At 36.6% G+C, this 15,858-nt stretch overlaps 1 protein-coding gene across 3 annotated transcripts in view; it reads right to left on the reverse strand.

Annotated features, from left to right (window-relative positions):
• Positions 1-15,858, reverse strand: part of CFHR5 (complement factor H related 5) — a 36,086-nt gene extending 20,228 nt beyond the window's left edge. The window contains exons 1-3 of one of the 3 annotated variants that reach the window (XM_055233867.1): positions 15,692-15,858; positions 9,730-9,924; positions 8,659-8,835 (exon numbers count right to left, since the gene is read on the reverse strand). In XM_055233867.1, coding sequence (XP_055089842.1) covers positions 8,659-8,835; positions 9,730-9,924; positions 15,692-15,821 — 502 coding nt within the window. In that variant the 5' untranslated portion in view covers positions 15,822-15,858. The remainder of the gene's footprint in view (positions 1-8,658; positions 8,836-9,729; positions 9,925-15,691) is intronic. The other 2 variants (XM_063613730.1, XM_063613731.1) reach the window with 2 other exon arrangements.

Genomic DNA, 15,858 nt, shown 5'->3' on the forward strand with positions numbered 1-15,858 from the left:
ACTGATCCCACAGAAATACAAACTACCATCAGAGAATACTATAAACACCTCTATGCAAATAAACTAGAAAATCTAGAAGAAATGGATAAATTCCTGGACACATACACCCTCCCAAGACTAAACCAAGAAGAAGTTGAATATCTGAATAAACCAATAACAGGCTCTGAAGTTGAGGCAATAATTAATTGCCTACCACCCAAAAAAGCCCAGGACCAGGTGGATTCACAGCCGAATTTTTCCAGAGGTACAAAGAGGAGCCGGTACCATTCCTTCTGAAACGATTCCAATCGATAGAAAAAGAGGGACTCCTCCCTAACTCATTTTATGAGGGCAGCATCATCCTGATACCAAAGCTTGGCGGAGACACAACAAAAAAAGAGAATTTTAGACCGATATCCCTGATGAACATTGATGCAAAAATCCTCAATAAAATACTGGCAAACCGAATCCAGCAGCACATCAAAAAGCTTATCCACCATGATTAAGTGGGCTTCATCCCGGGGATGCAAGGCTGGTTCAACATATGCAAATCAATAAACATAATCCATCATATAAACAGAACCAAAGACAAAAACCACAAAATTATCTCAATAGATGCAGAAAAGGCCTTCAACAAAATTCAACAGCCCTTCATGCTAAAAACTCTCAGTAAACTAGGTACTGATGGAACATATCTCAAAATAGTAAGAGCTATTCATGACAAACCCACAGCCAATATCATACTGAATGGGTAAACCTGGAAGCAATCCCTTTGAAAATCAGCACAAGACAGGGATGCCCTCTCTCACCACTCCTATTCAACATAGTGTTGGAAGTTCTGGCCAGGGCAATCCATCAAGAGAAAGAAATAAAGGGTATTCAATTAGGAAAAGAGGAAGTGAAATTGTCCCTGTTTGCAGATGACATGATTTTATATTTAGAAAACCCCATCGTCTCAGCCCAAAATCTCCTTAAGCTGATAAGCAACTTCAGCAAAGTCTCAGGATACAAAATCAATGTTCAAAAATCACAAGCATTCCTATACACCAATAACAGACAGAGAGCCAAATCATGAGTGAACTCCCCTTCTGAATTACTTCAAAGTGAATAAAATACCTAGGAATCCAACTTACAAGGGATGTGAAGAATCTCTTCAAGGAGAACTACAAACCACTGCTCAACGAAATGAAAGAGAACACAAACAAACGGAAGAACATTCCATGCTCATCGATAGGAAGAATCAATATCATGAAAATGGCCATACTGCTCAAGGTAATTTATAGATTCAATGCCACCCCCATCAAGTTATCACTAACTTTCTTCATATGAACGTTAAAGTTCATATGGAATCAAAAAAGAGCCTACATTGCCAAGATAATCCTAAGCAAAAAGAACAAAGCTGGAGGCATCAGGCTACCTGACTTCAAACTACACTACAAGGCTACAGTAACCAAAACAGCATGGTACTGGTACCAAAACAGAGATATAGATCAATGGAACAGAACAGAGGCCTCAGAAATAATACCACACATCTACAACCATCTGATCTTTGACAAATCTGACAAAAACAAGAAATGGGGAAACGATTCCCTATTTAATAAATAGTGCTGAGAAAACTGGCTAGCCATATGTAGAAAGCTGAAACTGGATCCCTTCCTTATACTTTATACAAAAATTAATTCAAGATGGATTAAAGACTTAAATGTTAGACCTAAAAACCATAAAAACCCTAGAAGAAAACCTAGGCAACACCATTCAGGACATAGGCATGGGCAAGGACTTCATGTCTAAAACACCAAAAGCAATGGAAACAAAAGCCAAAATTGACAAATGGGATCTAATTAAACTAAAGATCTTCTGCACAGCAAAAGAAACTACCATCAGAGTGAACAAGCATCCTATAGAATGGAAGAAAATTTTTGCAATCTACCAATCTGACAAAGGACTAATAGCCAGAATCTACAAAGAACTTAAACAAATCTGCAAGAAAAAAACAAACCCATCAAAAAGTGGGCAAAGGATATGAACAGACACTTCTTAAAAGAAGACATTTATTCATCCAACAGACACATGAAAAAATGCTCATCATCACTGTCATCAGAGAAATGCAAATCGAAACCACAATGAGATACCATCTCACACCAGTTAGAATGGTGATCATTAAAAAGTCAGGTAACAACAAATGCTAGAGAGGATGTGGAGAAATAGGAATGCTTTTACACTGTTACTGGGAGTGTAAACTAGTTCAACCATTGTGGTAGACAGTGTGGCATTTCCTCAAGGATCTAGAACTAGAAATACCATTTGACCCAGTGATCTCATTACTGGGTATATACCCATAAGATTATATAAATCATGCTGCTATAAAGACACATGCACACATATGTTTATTGCAGCAGTATTCACAATAGCAAAGACTTGGAACTAGCCCAAATGTCCATCAGTTGTAGACTGGATTAAGAAAATGTGGCACACAGACACCATGGAATACTATGCAGCCATAAAAAAGAATGAGTTCTTGTCCTTTGCAGCATCATGGATGAACCTGGAAACCATCATTCTGAGCAAACTATCACAAGGACAGAAAACCAAACACTGAATGTTCTCACTCACAGGTGGGAATTAATCAATGGGAACACTTGGACACAGGGCGAGGAATATTACACACTGGGACCTGTTGTAGGGTGGGAGGTAAGGGAGGGGTAGCATTAGGCAAAATACCTAATGTAAATCACGAGTTAATGGGTGCAGCAAACCAATATGGCACATGTATACCTAGGTAACAAACCTGCACGTTGTGCACATGTACCCTAGAACTTAAAGTATATATATATATAAAAAGAAAATAATCGATCTTGGCCAATGTAGGGTTTTCCAGCTGCTTTATTCATATACGGTTATTCCATGGTGTTGTAAATGGAATAACGGCCCCCAGAGATGGCGCTGTACTAATCCCTGCAACATGGATTACCATAACTTGCAAGATGTTACCTTACATGAAAAAACAGACTGTGCAGCTATCACTAGGAGTCTAGTTGCCCTGAAACTTTATTAACTTTCCACAGTGTTCGTGAGCTACCATTCAACCTTGGACATAGAGTGTTCTGCTGAATTCTTCCACTTTGGAGACTCTGACTTCATCCATCTACTCTGATAACCTCAATACGTTGTCTTGTGCTTTTGGAATAAGCAACGGGCAGAAAGGGAAAGGTAGCAATATTCTGAGAACTTGAACAATAAGATATGTGCTTTTTCTGATTAAATAAAATGTGCTAAGTTTTGAAATAAGTTTATTTTGGCAACTTAGTTTCTAAATGTCATTGCCCACTAAATGGAACCAGGGCTTATTGGAGGTATGGCTGATTCCAGTTCCAGGGCAGTGGAAACATGAGTTAAGGCTGGGACATTTTTTGTGTCAGAAAGCAACCAAATTGTTCAAAGACTAACAAAATCTTACAGACTGTACACAGAGCTAGCTTCTACGGGTTACAGCTGGCCAAACTTAATTTGTCAAGCTTCTAAAATATAATTGTTGGGCTGACATTAGCCATCATCTCTCAAAATGAAGAGGGCTTGTTCATGACATGAACAGGTATGGATAAGAGAAAGCATGGAAATATTTATACCATAATTGAAGCCTATAAATTTTGAACGCTTTTCAATCACTGGAATTTTCTAGTGTTAGTAACATCTGTTATTTTATTTTTTTTGCAAGTGTTAATAATGTTTTAACCCCTTGTAATTGAAAGAGACCATGACGTAACTGTTTACTGAAAAACTATCGCAGTTCTAGCTGTTTTAAAAAGACTCCGTTTCTAGAGGTTTAAATTTCATTTTGTTTTACTTTGTTTTGTTTTTCTAGTGGGGAAGGGTCTCACTTTGTTGCCCAGGTTGGAGTGCACTGGTACAGTCATAACTCACTGCAGCGTTGAACTCCAGTTTCAGCCTTGCCAGTGGTGGGGACTACAGGTGCACATCACTGTGCCTGGCTCTAGAGGTTTAAATTTAAGAGTTGAAGATGTGGAATAATATTTGATAACATAACATCTTTTGAAAAACATACCACAGATTCTATTTCTTTTTTTTTCTTTTATTTTATTATTATACTTTAGGTTTTAGGGTACATGTGCACAATGTGCAGGTTTGTTACATATGTATCCATGTGCCGTGTTGGTTTGCTGCACCCATTAACTCGTCATTTAGCATTAGGTATATCTCCTAATGCTGTCCCTCCCCCCTCCCCCCAACCCACAACTGTCCCCAGAGTGTGATGTTCCCCTTCCTGTGTCCATGAGTTCTTGTTGTTCAATTCCCACCTATGAGTGAGAACATGTGGTGTTTGGTTTTTTGTCCTTGTGATAGTTTACTGAGAATGATATTTTCCAGTTTCATCCATGTCCCTACAAAACACATGAACTCATCATTTTTTATGGCTGCATAGTATTCCATGGTGTATATGTGCCACATTTTCTTAATCCAGTCTATCATTGTTGGACATTTGGGTTGGTCCCAAGTCTTTGCTATTGTGAATAGTGCCGCAGTAAACGTACGTGTGCATGTGTCTTTATAGCAACATGATTTATAGTCCTTTGGGTATATACCCAGTAATGGGATGGCTGGGTCAAATGGTATTTCTAGCTCTAGATCCCTGAGGAATCGCCACACTGACTTCCACGATGGTTGAACTAGTTTACAGTCCCACCAACAGTGTAAAAGTGTTCCTATTTCTCCACATCCTCTCCAGCACCTGTTGTTTCCTGACTTTTTAATGATCGCCATTCTAACTGGTGTGAGATGGTATCTCATTGTGGTTTTGATTTGCATTTCTCTGATGACCAGTGATGATGAGCATTTTTTCATGTGTTTTTTGGCTGCATAAATGTCTTCTTTTGAGAAGTGTCTGTTCATGTCCTTCACCCACTTTTTGATGGGGTTGCTTTTTTCTTGTAAATTTGTTTGAGCTCATTGTAGATTCTGGATATTAGCCCTTTGTCAGATGAGTAGGTTGCAAAACTTTTCTCCCATTCTGTAGGTTGCCTGTTCACTCTGATGGTAGTTTCTTTTGCTGTGCAGAAGCTCTTTAATTTAATTAGATCCCATTTGTCAATTTTGGCTTTTGTTGCCATTGCTTTTGGTGTTTTAGACATGAAGTCCTTGCCCACGCCTATGTCCTGAATGGTATTGCCTAGGCTTTCTTCTAGGGTTTTTATGGTCTTAGGTCTAACATGTAAGTCTTTAATCCATCTTGAATTAATTTTTGTATAAGGTATAAGGAAGGGATCCAGTTTCAGCTTTCTACATATGGCTAGCCAGTTTTCTTAGCACCATTTATTAAATAGGGAATCCTTTCCCCAATGCTTGTTTTTATCAGGTTTGTCAAAGATCAGATAGTTGTAGATATGCGGCATTATTTCTGAGGGCTTTGTTCTGTTCCATTGATCTATGTCTCTGTTGTGGTACCAGTACCATGCTGTTTTGGTTACTGTAGCCTTGTAGTATAGTTTGAAGTCAGGTAGCATGATGCCTCCAGCTTTGTTCTTTTGGCTTAGGATTGACTTGGCGATGTGGGCTCTTTTTTGGTTCCATATGAACTTTAAAGTAGTTTTTTCCAATTCTGTGAAGAAAGTCATTGGTAGCTTGATGGGGATGGCATTGAAAATACAAATTACCTTGGGCAGTATGGCCATTTTCATGATATTGATTCTTCCAACCCATGAGCATGGAATGTTCTTCCATTTGTTTGTATCCTCTTTTATTTCATTGAGCAGTGGTTTGTAGTTCTCTTTGAAGAGGTCCTTCACATTCCTTGTAAGTTGGATTCCTAGGTATTTTATTCTCTTTGAAGCAATTGTGAATGGGAGTTCACTCATGATTTGGCTCTCTGTTTGTCTGTGATTGGTGTACAAGAATGCTTGTGATTTTTGTACATTGATTTTGTATCCTGAGACTTTGCTGAAGTTGCTAATCAGCTTAAGGAGATTTTGGGCTGAGACAATGGGGTTTCCTAGATATACAATCATGTCATCTGCAAACAGCGACAATTTGCCTTCCTCTTTTCCTAATTGAATACCCTTTATTTCCTTCTCCTGCCTGATTGCCCTGGCCAGAACTTCCAGCACTACGTTGAATAGGAGTGGTGAGAGAGGGCATCCCTGTCTTGTGCCAGTTTTCAAAGGGAATGCCTCCAGTTTTTGCCCATTCAGTATGATATTGGCTGTGGGTTTGTCATAGATAGCTCTTATCATTTCGAGATACGTCCCATCAATACCTAAATTTATTGAGAGTTTTTAGCATGAAGTGTTGTTGAATTTTGTCAAAGGCCTTTTCTGCATCTATTGAGATAATCATGTGGTTTTTGTCTTTGGTTCTGTTTATATGCTGGATTACATTTATTGATTTGCGTATGTTGAACCACCCTTGCATCCCAGGGATGAAGCCCACTTGATCATGGTGTATAAGCTTTTTGACATGCTGCTGGATTTGGTTTGCTGTAGTTTATTGAGGATTTTTGCATCAATGTTCATCAAGGATATTGGTCTGAAATTCTCTTTTTTGGTTATGTCTCTACCAGGCTTTGGTGTCAGGACGATGCTGGCCTCATAAAATGTGTTAGGGAGGATTCCCTCTTTTTCTATCAATTGGAATAGTTTCAGAAGCAATGATACCAGTTCCTCCTTGTACCTCTATGCACCCAACACAGGAGCACCCAGATTCATAAAGCAAGTCCTGAGTGACTTACAAAGGGACTTAAACTCCCACACAATAATAATGGGAGATTTTAACACCCCACTGTCAACATTAGACAGATCAGCGAGACAGAAAGTTAACAAGGATATCCAGGAATTGAACTCAGCTCTGCACAAAGTGGACCTAATAGACATCTACAGAACTCTCCACCCCAAATCAACAGAATATACATTTTTTTCAGCACCACACCACACCTATTCCAAAATTGACCACATAATTGGAAGTAACGCTCTCCTCAGCAAATGTAAAAGAACAGAAATTATAACAAACTCTCTCTCAGACCACAGTGCAATCAAACTAGAACTCGGGATTAAGAAACTCACTCAAAACCGCTCAACTACATGGAAACTGAACAACCTGCTCCTGAATGACTACTGGGTACATAATGAAATGAAGGCAGAAATAAAGATGTTCTTTGAAACCAACGAGAACAAAGCCACAACATACCAGAATGTCTGGGACACATTCAAAGCAGTGTGTAGAGGGAAATTTATAGCACTAAATGCCCACAAGAGAAAGCAGGAAAGATCCAAAATTGACACCCTAACATCACAATTAAAAGAACTAGAAAAGCAAGAGAAAGCACACTCAAAAGCTAGCAGAAGGCTAGAAATAACTAAAATCAGAGCAGAACTGAAGGAAATAGAGACACAAAAAACCCTTCAAAAAATTAATGAATCCAGGCGCTGGTTTTTTGAAAAGATCAACAAAATTGATAGACCGCTAGCAAGACTAATAAAGAAGAAAAGAGAGAAGAATCAAATAGATGCAATAAAAAATGAAAAAGGGGATATCACCACCGATCCCACAGAAATACAATCTACCATCCGAGAATACTACAAACACCTCTACGCAAATAAACTAGAAAATCTAGAAGAAATGGATAAATTCCTCGACAAATACACCCTCCCAAGACTAAACCAGTAAGAAGATTCTATTTCTTGATAGGATGGAGTAGCTGCTATCAACATATCATCCCACTGAAAAAAAATTTAGAAAATTTTACAAAATTTATTTTCAGAATGCTGGAAATCACCCAGTACAGGACTGTGATGACTGAAAAAAGGAAAAGACCCTCAATACTTCAAAATAATAAAACAAAGTCAATGACAGCCCAGCTGTTTGTTGGGAAGCCTTTTCTAGACTGTGCAAGGAGGGAGAACCCAGGAAGAACTCAGTGGTCTTCTTTAGTTGAGACTAGAGAAGTCAGTCTTGGTGACTATGGTGGCCAGAAGTTACTGGACATAGTAGCAGAGAGAAAGTATTATGAAGAGAAAGACTATGGAAGTTTCCTTGAGTTTTTGGTTGAATACTGAGCTGTGTAAGCATAGGATGGAATTGCATTGGGCCAGGCAAAGAACAATTACTGAAGAGCTATAAAGATGAAGAATTACAAGAGTTCACACAGACTGTGAGTGCCATCATTTATACCACAGGCTTCCGAAAGAATCATTTTCCAAATTCTAAGCCGCTCACAAATACACATAACTCTCAGAAGTATGGACTTTTTACAACTTAGAAAATGATTTATTGACTCAAGCATATTAATTTAAATAAAGATAAATATTAAAAACTTTCTTATAAGACATTTTAACTGTAATTGGATTTATTTGCACTTTAATACCTCAGTTTTGTAACCATTTATTGTCAACTAACCTGATAATATAAACAACAAACAGGTGTTACATTAATGGATTATCTTCAAAGTGTATTCTTCTCTAATATTTCTTCTTATTACATACATTTGATTTATATAGGTAGGCAAACTATGTTATTGCACATCTACTTAAACAAAATTGGAACTGAAAATCAAATAAATAATGATAGAAGCCACTAGTGGTGAAACCTATATTTAACCTATATTTAATCTATAAACCATGGATTTATTTCTTTAAATAATTAGCAAAACTGAGAGAGCAGTATTTTGCTTACTAGTGAAGCTGCATTTGGGAGGAGTGGACCAGCCCCGTTCTACACATGAAATGTTTTTCTCATTGTTTTGAAGGCTGTATCCTGTGTTGCAAATAATTTGTACAGTATCACCTTCCAGATGTATTCGTCCTGAAGATTCAGAATGACCATTTTCCACAAAAGGAAAGAAACACAGTCCTAAGGAACAAAAATTGATTAATGTACAAGATGGAAGTAGCAAAAAAAAGTGCATTTTAAAATATTTCATTAAGAAAGGAAAACTTTGAAAACTGACATCATGTATAAATACTTTCAAAAGAAAATATTTGGGTCATGCTACTGTATAAATGATGAAATAAATTTTTTATTCCTATATATATATATATATATATAAGAAAGTTAATATTTCATGTTGTTGCTGTATGGTTTTTATAATAAAATATCTTGTGTTTATAAACTCTTCTAGGAAAAAACAATATCTTCATATAAATATTTCTCCCAATTCTCATAAATGTTTCTTTCAAAAGGAGAAAGATCATTACTATCTCCTTTGTTGCCTCATCTATTCTCTCTCCCATTGTTTTTCTTTTTTAATACACCTGTTGTCATTGGAGTCTGGTCTCCACATTTTTTGGAGGATTAATATAGCTACACTTTGAAGGACCAAACAAATGATTTATTGAAAATATAAAAGTTAAAATACCAAACGTTACCTTGCAATATGCAAGAGAATGGTAAATTCAAAACAGAGTATCTATACAAAATGACTTATTTTAAAGGAAAACTATGATCAGGCTGCTGCCAAATGAATATCTGTAAAGAAATATTAGCAGTCAAATATATTAATCATCAGTTTAAAAAAATTAATATATTTCAACATGTAGAGCATTTCCAGGTAATGCAAGACAGTTGATATATTTATTCTTCACTGATTCTCATAGGAGGCACCTCAAAATAGGAGGACTACATCTCCCATCTTTCCAGCTCCTCTGGTCACTGCCCCTGTAATTATCAAGACCTTATGATCTTGTCTGGCATATCCTTCTCTATTCACTGAATGACATCCATTTAATGAACAGGGTATTTACTCACTGAGACACTTTGGTGTTGGTGACCATCCTTCTTCTGTGCATGTTATGCGAGTCCAAAAGGATTTTGAAGGAGACACAAAATTATATTCACAGGAGTAATAGAAAACTTCCCCTGTAGGAACTTGGGAAAATGGCTTATAATTTTCTTCATCATACAGAAATCCATGGTGTATTTTTGGAAAATCACAAAATGTTGCTGGGAAAAATAACACAAAACTGAAGAATTAAATAAAAAGCTACATCACTGAATCACTAGATTATATTTTAATCATCTGATTTATAGTTTTGTTTTTCCTTCAGCTTAAATGCCTTTAGCTTAAATGCTTTCCAGTGTACTAATTTGGAATGAAGAAAGATCACTAAATAAGAATACAAGAGGCCGGGCGTGGTGGCTCACGCCTGTAATCCCAGCACTTTGGGAGGCCGAGGCGGGCAGATCACGAGGTCAGGAGATCGAGACCATCCTGACTAACACAGTGAAACCCCATCTCTACCAAAAATACAAAAAAAATTAGCCGGGCCTGGTGGCGGGCGCCTGTAGTCCCAGCTACTTGGGAGGCTGAGGCAGGAGAATGGCGTGAATCCAGGAAGCGGAGCTTGCGGTGAGCTGAGATCCTGCCACTGCACTCCAGCCTGGGCAACAGAGCTAGACTCCGTCTCAAAAAAAAAAAAAAAAAATAAGAATACAAGAGTATTTGAGGAGGTCTTTTTTGTTTTTTTGAGAGGGAGTTTCAGGTTTTACTCTTGTTGCCCAGGCTGAAGTGCAATCATGCAAATCTTGGCTCACTGCAGCCTCCAGTTCCTGGGTTCAAGTGATTCTCCTACCTCAGCTTCCTGTGTACCTGAGATTACAGGTGCCTGCCACCACACCTGACTAATTTTTTGTATTTTTAGTAGAGACAAGGTTTCACCATTTTGGCCAGGCTGGTCTCGAACTCCTGACCTCAGGTGATCCATGCGCCTCCACCTCTCAAACTTCTGGGATTACAGGCGTGAGCCACCACGCCAGACCGAGGAGGTCATTGTTAATGAATATAAAATGTATATTTTGGAGTGATATGAAATATGAACTCTTCTGCAACGTCTTCAAGAACAATATCCTCACACAACAACTTAAGAATGAAGGCAGACTGTAAAAGTGGCAAATCTCCCTGATCTATGTAGTGTACAGTGGAGGAGTGATGGGATTGTTCTCAGCTCTCAGATTTCTTTCTTTTTCTATTCTCATCAACTGTCATAGGTATTTCCACCAGAAAAATCCGTTCTATTTTTTTTTCTGGTGCAGTAAAAATGTTGGGTAGGTAATTTGATTTTTTGTTTATTAATATTCTGATTACTTTCTGGTTACAAAGTTTATATAGTTTCAGTGGAAAGAATTTAGAGAGTATAAGAAAATCACTAAGAACACCTCAACCAAGATAAAATTAGAGCTAAATTCTGGTAAATGCTGTATATATAAATGTTTATTATACTGCAGGTCCAAAACATCTGAAAAAGAAAAAACAATAAAAAGATAATAAACCAATAAAAATAATGCAATTAAAAATACAATATAACAATTATTTATATATATTAGATATTATAAATAATCTAGAGATAAATTATATGAGAGGATGTGCATAGGTTATATGCAAATACTACAGCATTCTCTCTTAGAGACTTGAGCATCTGTGGATTTTGGTATCTGCTGGGGGTGAAAAGAGTCCTGGAACAATTCCTTGAGGATACTAAGGATACTGAGGATACTGCCGGATATATGTACATAGACACTTACACATACATCCATACGCACTATGGTACAAGATATATTAAAACAATGTAGAAAATGGGTGAAATCTTCGTGCTTTGACTCTATTTTTTCTTGTGTATATATATTTTATATACATATATATGTGTATTTTTTATTAGACTTAATTTTTTATTTACAGTTTTTTTCACAGTAAAATGGAATGGAAGGTACAGAGATTTCCTATATACCACTTCCTCTTCCCTGCCACATGAATAGCCCCCTTCGCCATCAATATTATTGTCATTCAAAGTCCACAGTTTACATTAGGGTTTACTCTTGATATTGTACATTCTATGGATTTGATGTAATTTATCTTTGAATTGCCTTTTTAGCTCTAGATACTTCCTCAATATAATGTGCTCACTTTTTAGCTCAAGGCATTTTCTCAATATAGCGTTGCTGCATAAGAAATTGTTTTGTTTTTCACCTTATTTAGAAAAAGCATGCAGAAATTCAGCTGACAAATCAAGGGAAATTTCTCTTTTTTATCTACCTAGAAGTAATATTTCATGTTGCACAATATTTGAAATAATTCCTGTGGTATTTAGCCTTGTGAAACCTTAAATTTATTATCTAACTGTTTAAAAATTGACATTAGATAGTTTTGGAGAAGATATTGAGGGAAAGACTCCCTGGTGTCTTGATAGTATTAACCTATCATAACTCCTTTTAAATATCCTTTGTACCTCGAAAACTGCAAAATTATAGTACTTGATTTTCATACATATGTCCTTTTATATTCTTCGCTATCCAGAATAACTTTGTTCTCATCACCCAGTTGTATTCTACCTATCCTTCAGAACTTGCTCTACAACATTCATCGTATAACCATTGTGCACATCCGCAATGGTGCTAGGAGTGTTATCGTCCTTTTGCAAGCCTGCCGTTACACAACCACCCACTCCAAAAGCAGAAAATAATTTTCCTTGTCTCAACATTCTGATAGAGTACTGTGAATATATTTCTTCTGGGATATATATATATATATATATACACACACACACACACACACATATATACAGACACACAGTCATTTACCACATAATGACGTTTTGGTCAATGACTGATCACTTATATCACAGTGGTCCCATAAGATTATAATGTAGCTGAAAAATTCCTATCAACTGATGACCACCACAACATCACAGTCCAATGTATTACTCACATGTTTGTGGCAATGCTGGTATAAACAAACCTACAGCATTGCCAGTCATATAAACAACAGCACACACAATTATGTATAGTACATAATACTTGATAATGATAATAAATGACCATGGTACTGGTTAACGTATTTAATGTACTATCGTTGTTATCATTATTTTATAGTTCACTTCTTCTACTCATTTAAAAAGAATAACTGTGAAACATCCTCAGGCAGGTCCTTCAGGAACTATTCCAGAAGAAGCCTTTGTTATCATAGGAGAGGACAGCTCCGTGCATGTTACTGCCCTGAAGACCTTCTAGTAGGACAAGAGCAGAGGAGGAAGACAGTGATACTGATGATCCTGACCCTCTGTAGGCCGAGGTTAATGTGTGTGTTTGTGTCTGTTTTTAACAAAAAGGTGTAGAAGGTCAATAAATAAATAAAATATTTAAAAGATAAAATCTTACAGAATAAGGATAGAAAGTAAAAAATATTTTGTACATCTATACAAGGTGTGTTTTAAGCTAAAACAAAAGAGTTACAAGTTAAAAAATTTTCAGTTGATAAAGTAAAAAGCTTACCATAAATTAATTTATTATTGAAGAAAAGTTTTAAAAATATATTTAGTCTATCCTGGGTGCACCAAAAGCTCAGTAATTAGTACTAAAAAACTTATCCATATAACCAAAAACCACCTGCTCCCCCCAAAATATTGAAATAAATATATAAATAAAATAAATTTACTCTAGCTCAAGTATTCAGTGTTTGTGAAGTTTACAGTAGTATACAGTAATGTGCTAAGCCTTCATATTTGCACACCACTCACTCAGTGACTTACCCAGAACAACTTTCAGTCCTGCAAACCTTATTGATGGTAAGAGCCCTATACAAGTCTGCCATTCTTAATATTTTATATTGTATTTTTAATGTACATTTTCTATGTTTAGATAAACACATTCTTACATTTGTGCTACAATTGCCCACAGTATTCAGTACAGTAACATGCTGTGCAGGTTTTCAGTCTAGGAGTGACAGGCCATATAGCCTAGTTAGGTAGTAGGCTATACAATACAGGTTTGTGTAAGTACACTCTGTGTTTGCAGGAGGACGAAATTGCCTAAAGACACACTTCTCAGAACGTTTTCCTATCATTAAGTGATGCATGAGTGTACACACACACACACACACACACAGACAATCACCTATATATAAAGCCTTGCAATTTATTTGCCTATTTACATTTTGCTTTTCTTTTAGGACACTCTAAGTAGTAGTGAGGCGTGGATGGGGTTGTCATATTCTTTCCAGCTTCTTTTTTTTTTTTTTTTTTTTTGAGACGGAGTCTCGCTCTGTCGCCCAGGCTGGAGTGCAGTGGTGCGATCTAGGCTCACTGCAAGCTCCGCCTCCCGGGTTCACGCCATTCTCCTGCCTCAGCCTCTCCGAGTAGCTGGGACTACAGGCGCCCGCCACCACGCCCGGCTAATTTTTTTGTATTTTTAGTAGAGACGGGGTTTCACCGTGGTCTCGATCTCCTGACCTCGTGATCCACCCGCCTCGGCCTCCCAAAGTGCTGGGATTACAAGCGTGAGCCACCGCGCCCGGCCCTCTTTCCAGCTTCTTTGCTACAGCATGAAGCACAATATATTGCTTGATTAACGTTTTGCTACTGGAAGCATGCAGTTTTCTATTTGTACAAAAGTGTTGCTTTCTTGTGTTATTTCTGCTGTTTGGCCAGTTTCTAAGTAGACACCAAAAGTGTAACGCACACTTACAGGTCATTTAACACCTAGACAACTTTTAGATAGAATTTCACTAAAGTTTATCCTGGGACTGGACTGAAGCTTGAAAGTTTTGTGGGGTTAGGAATTGTCAAAATTCTACATATTATTCTCATAATTTTCACTTATCTTCCTCTGCTTCCACCCCCATTTAGAAATCCTTGTGTAATGCCATTTGTAACAGATGTTTAAGCCACTTAATAAATACCATAAACACAGACTTAAGAAAAATCAAATACACTCATGCAATCGCACTCTTGTGATTACAGCTCAGTACTAAAAGTGAAAACAAAATAAAATGAATTTTAGGCCCACAGAAATAATGTTTTGCAACATTTGTAAGGGCATATCTTAAAAAGAAAGCATTTTATTGTTCATATTTTTCTCTTATGTCAGGACTGAGAAGAAAGTGTTCGAAAATTTAAAGATCTGTAAACATTAGAAAGCAGTAAAGCAGTAAAATAAAAACTTTCTGGAAATCAAAGAGTATAGCACAATGATTGAAACTCCATGTACACACATAGTTTAATCACTATCCTAGACCTTGTTAGAGATTTTGTTTGCAATTCTTTTGATATGGTGGCTTTAATTTCCACATGAAATAAAATGGGATAGTTTATAATGTTATAAGAATCAGTTTATAGTATTAATACAGAAGTGATATATTATTTCACTTTTGAAATTTGTGGAAGAGCTCAGAAGAAACAATTTTTTGGCAGTTCACTCGTTTACATATAAAAATAGTATTTTCTATTGTTTCATTGAAATATATTTCTCTGTTGAATGATAATTAGACTGAAATGAGAATTCCTTCATTTTAATAACATTTAAAATTTAAATTATCAAATCTATGAAAATAAAATTCTAAAAACATATTGAAGGCGGCCAAATCTTTTTGGGGCTGATTTTTCTAGTCAGTGGCATTGCAGAGTTTATGCGGAATTACACTAATACTTCACCTTGTCACCTTTATTATAGCAGATTTTCTCTCCTTTGATTTCTCTTTACATTATCTGTTTGGTGACCATTTACCCTTTGCAAACTAGAGAACGGAGAGAATTAATTTCATTCTATTTTCCTGCTAATTGCATGTTGGAAAATATTTCCAGAAAATAGATGAATATTATTATACCCCTTCAAATTATCCTCAGCTATTTATTCATTTAAAAATATTCTTATGCATACACACACACAATCAATAAATACATTTGAAAAGGAACTAAAATATTCGGATCTGTTTTCAACTTACCTTCTCCCCCAACAGTGGATACCCATGAGATTAGGATTACGCTGAATAAGAGCAACATGCTTGGTAGTCTCAATCGTATACAACTAAAAATACTCCAGTGATGGTGGTGTTGCTTTAAATCTGCTTTCATTAACAGTTACGAGCATGACTTTGAATTTCAGTGTACT

Source organism: Symphalangus syndactylus, chromosome 19 (assembly GCF_028878055.3).
Source record: "Symphalangus syndactylus isolate Jambi chromosome 19, NHGRI_mSymSyn1-v2.1_pri, whole genome shotgun sequence".
Lineage (NCBI taxonomy): Eukaryota > Metazoa > Chordata > Mammalia > Primates > Hylobatidae > Symphalangus > Symphalangus syndactylus.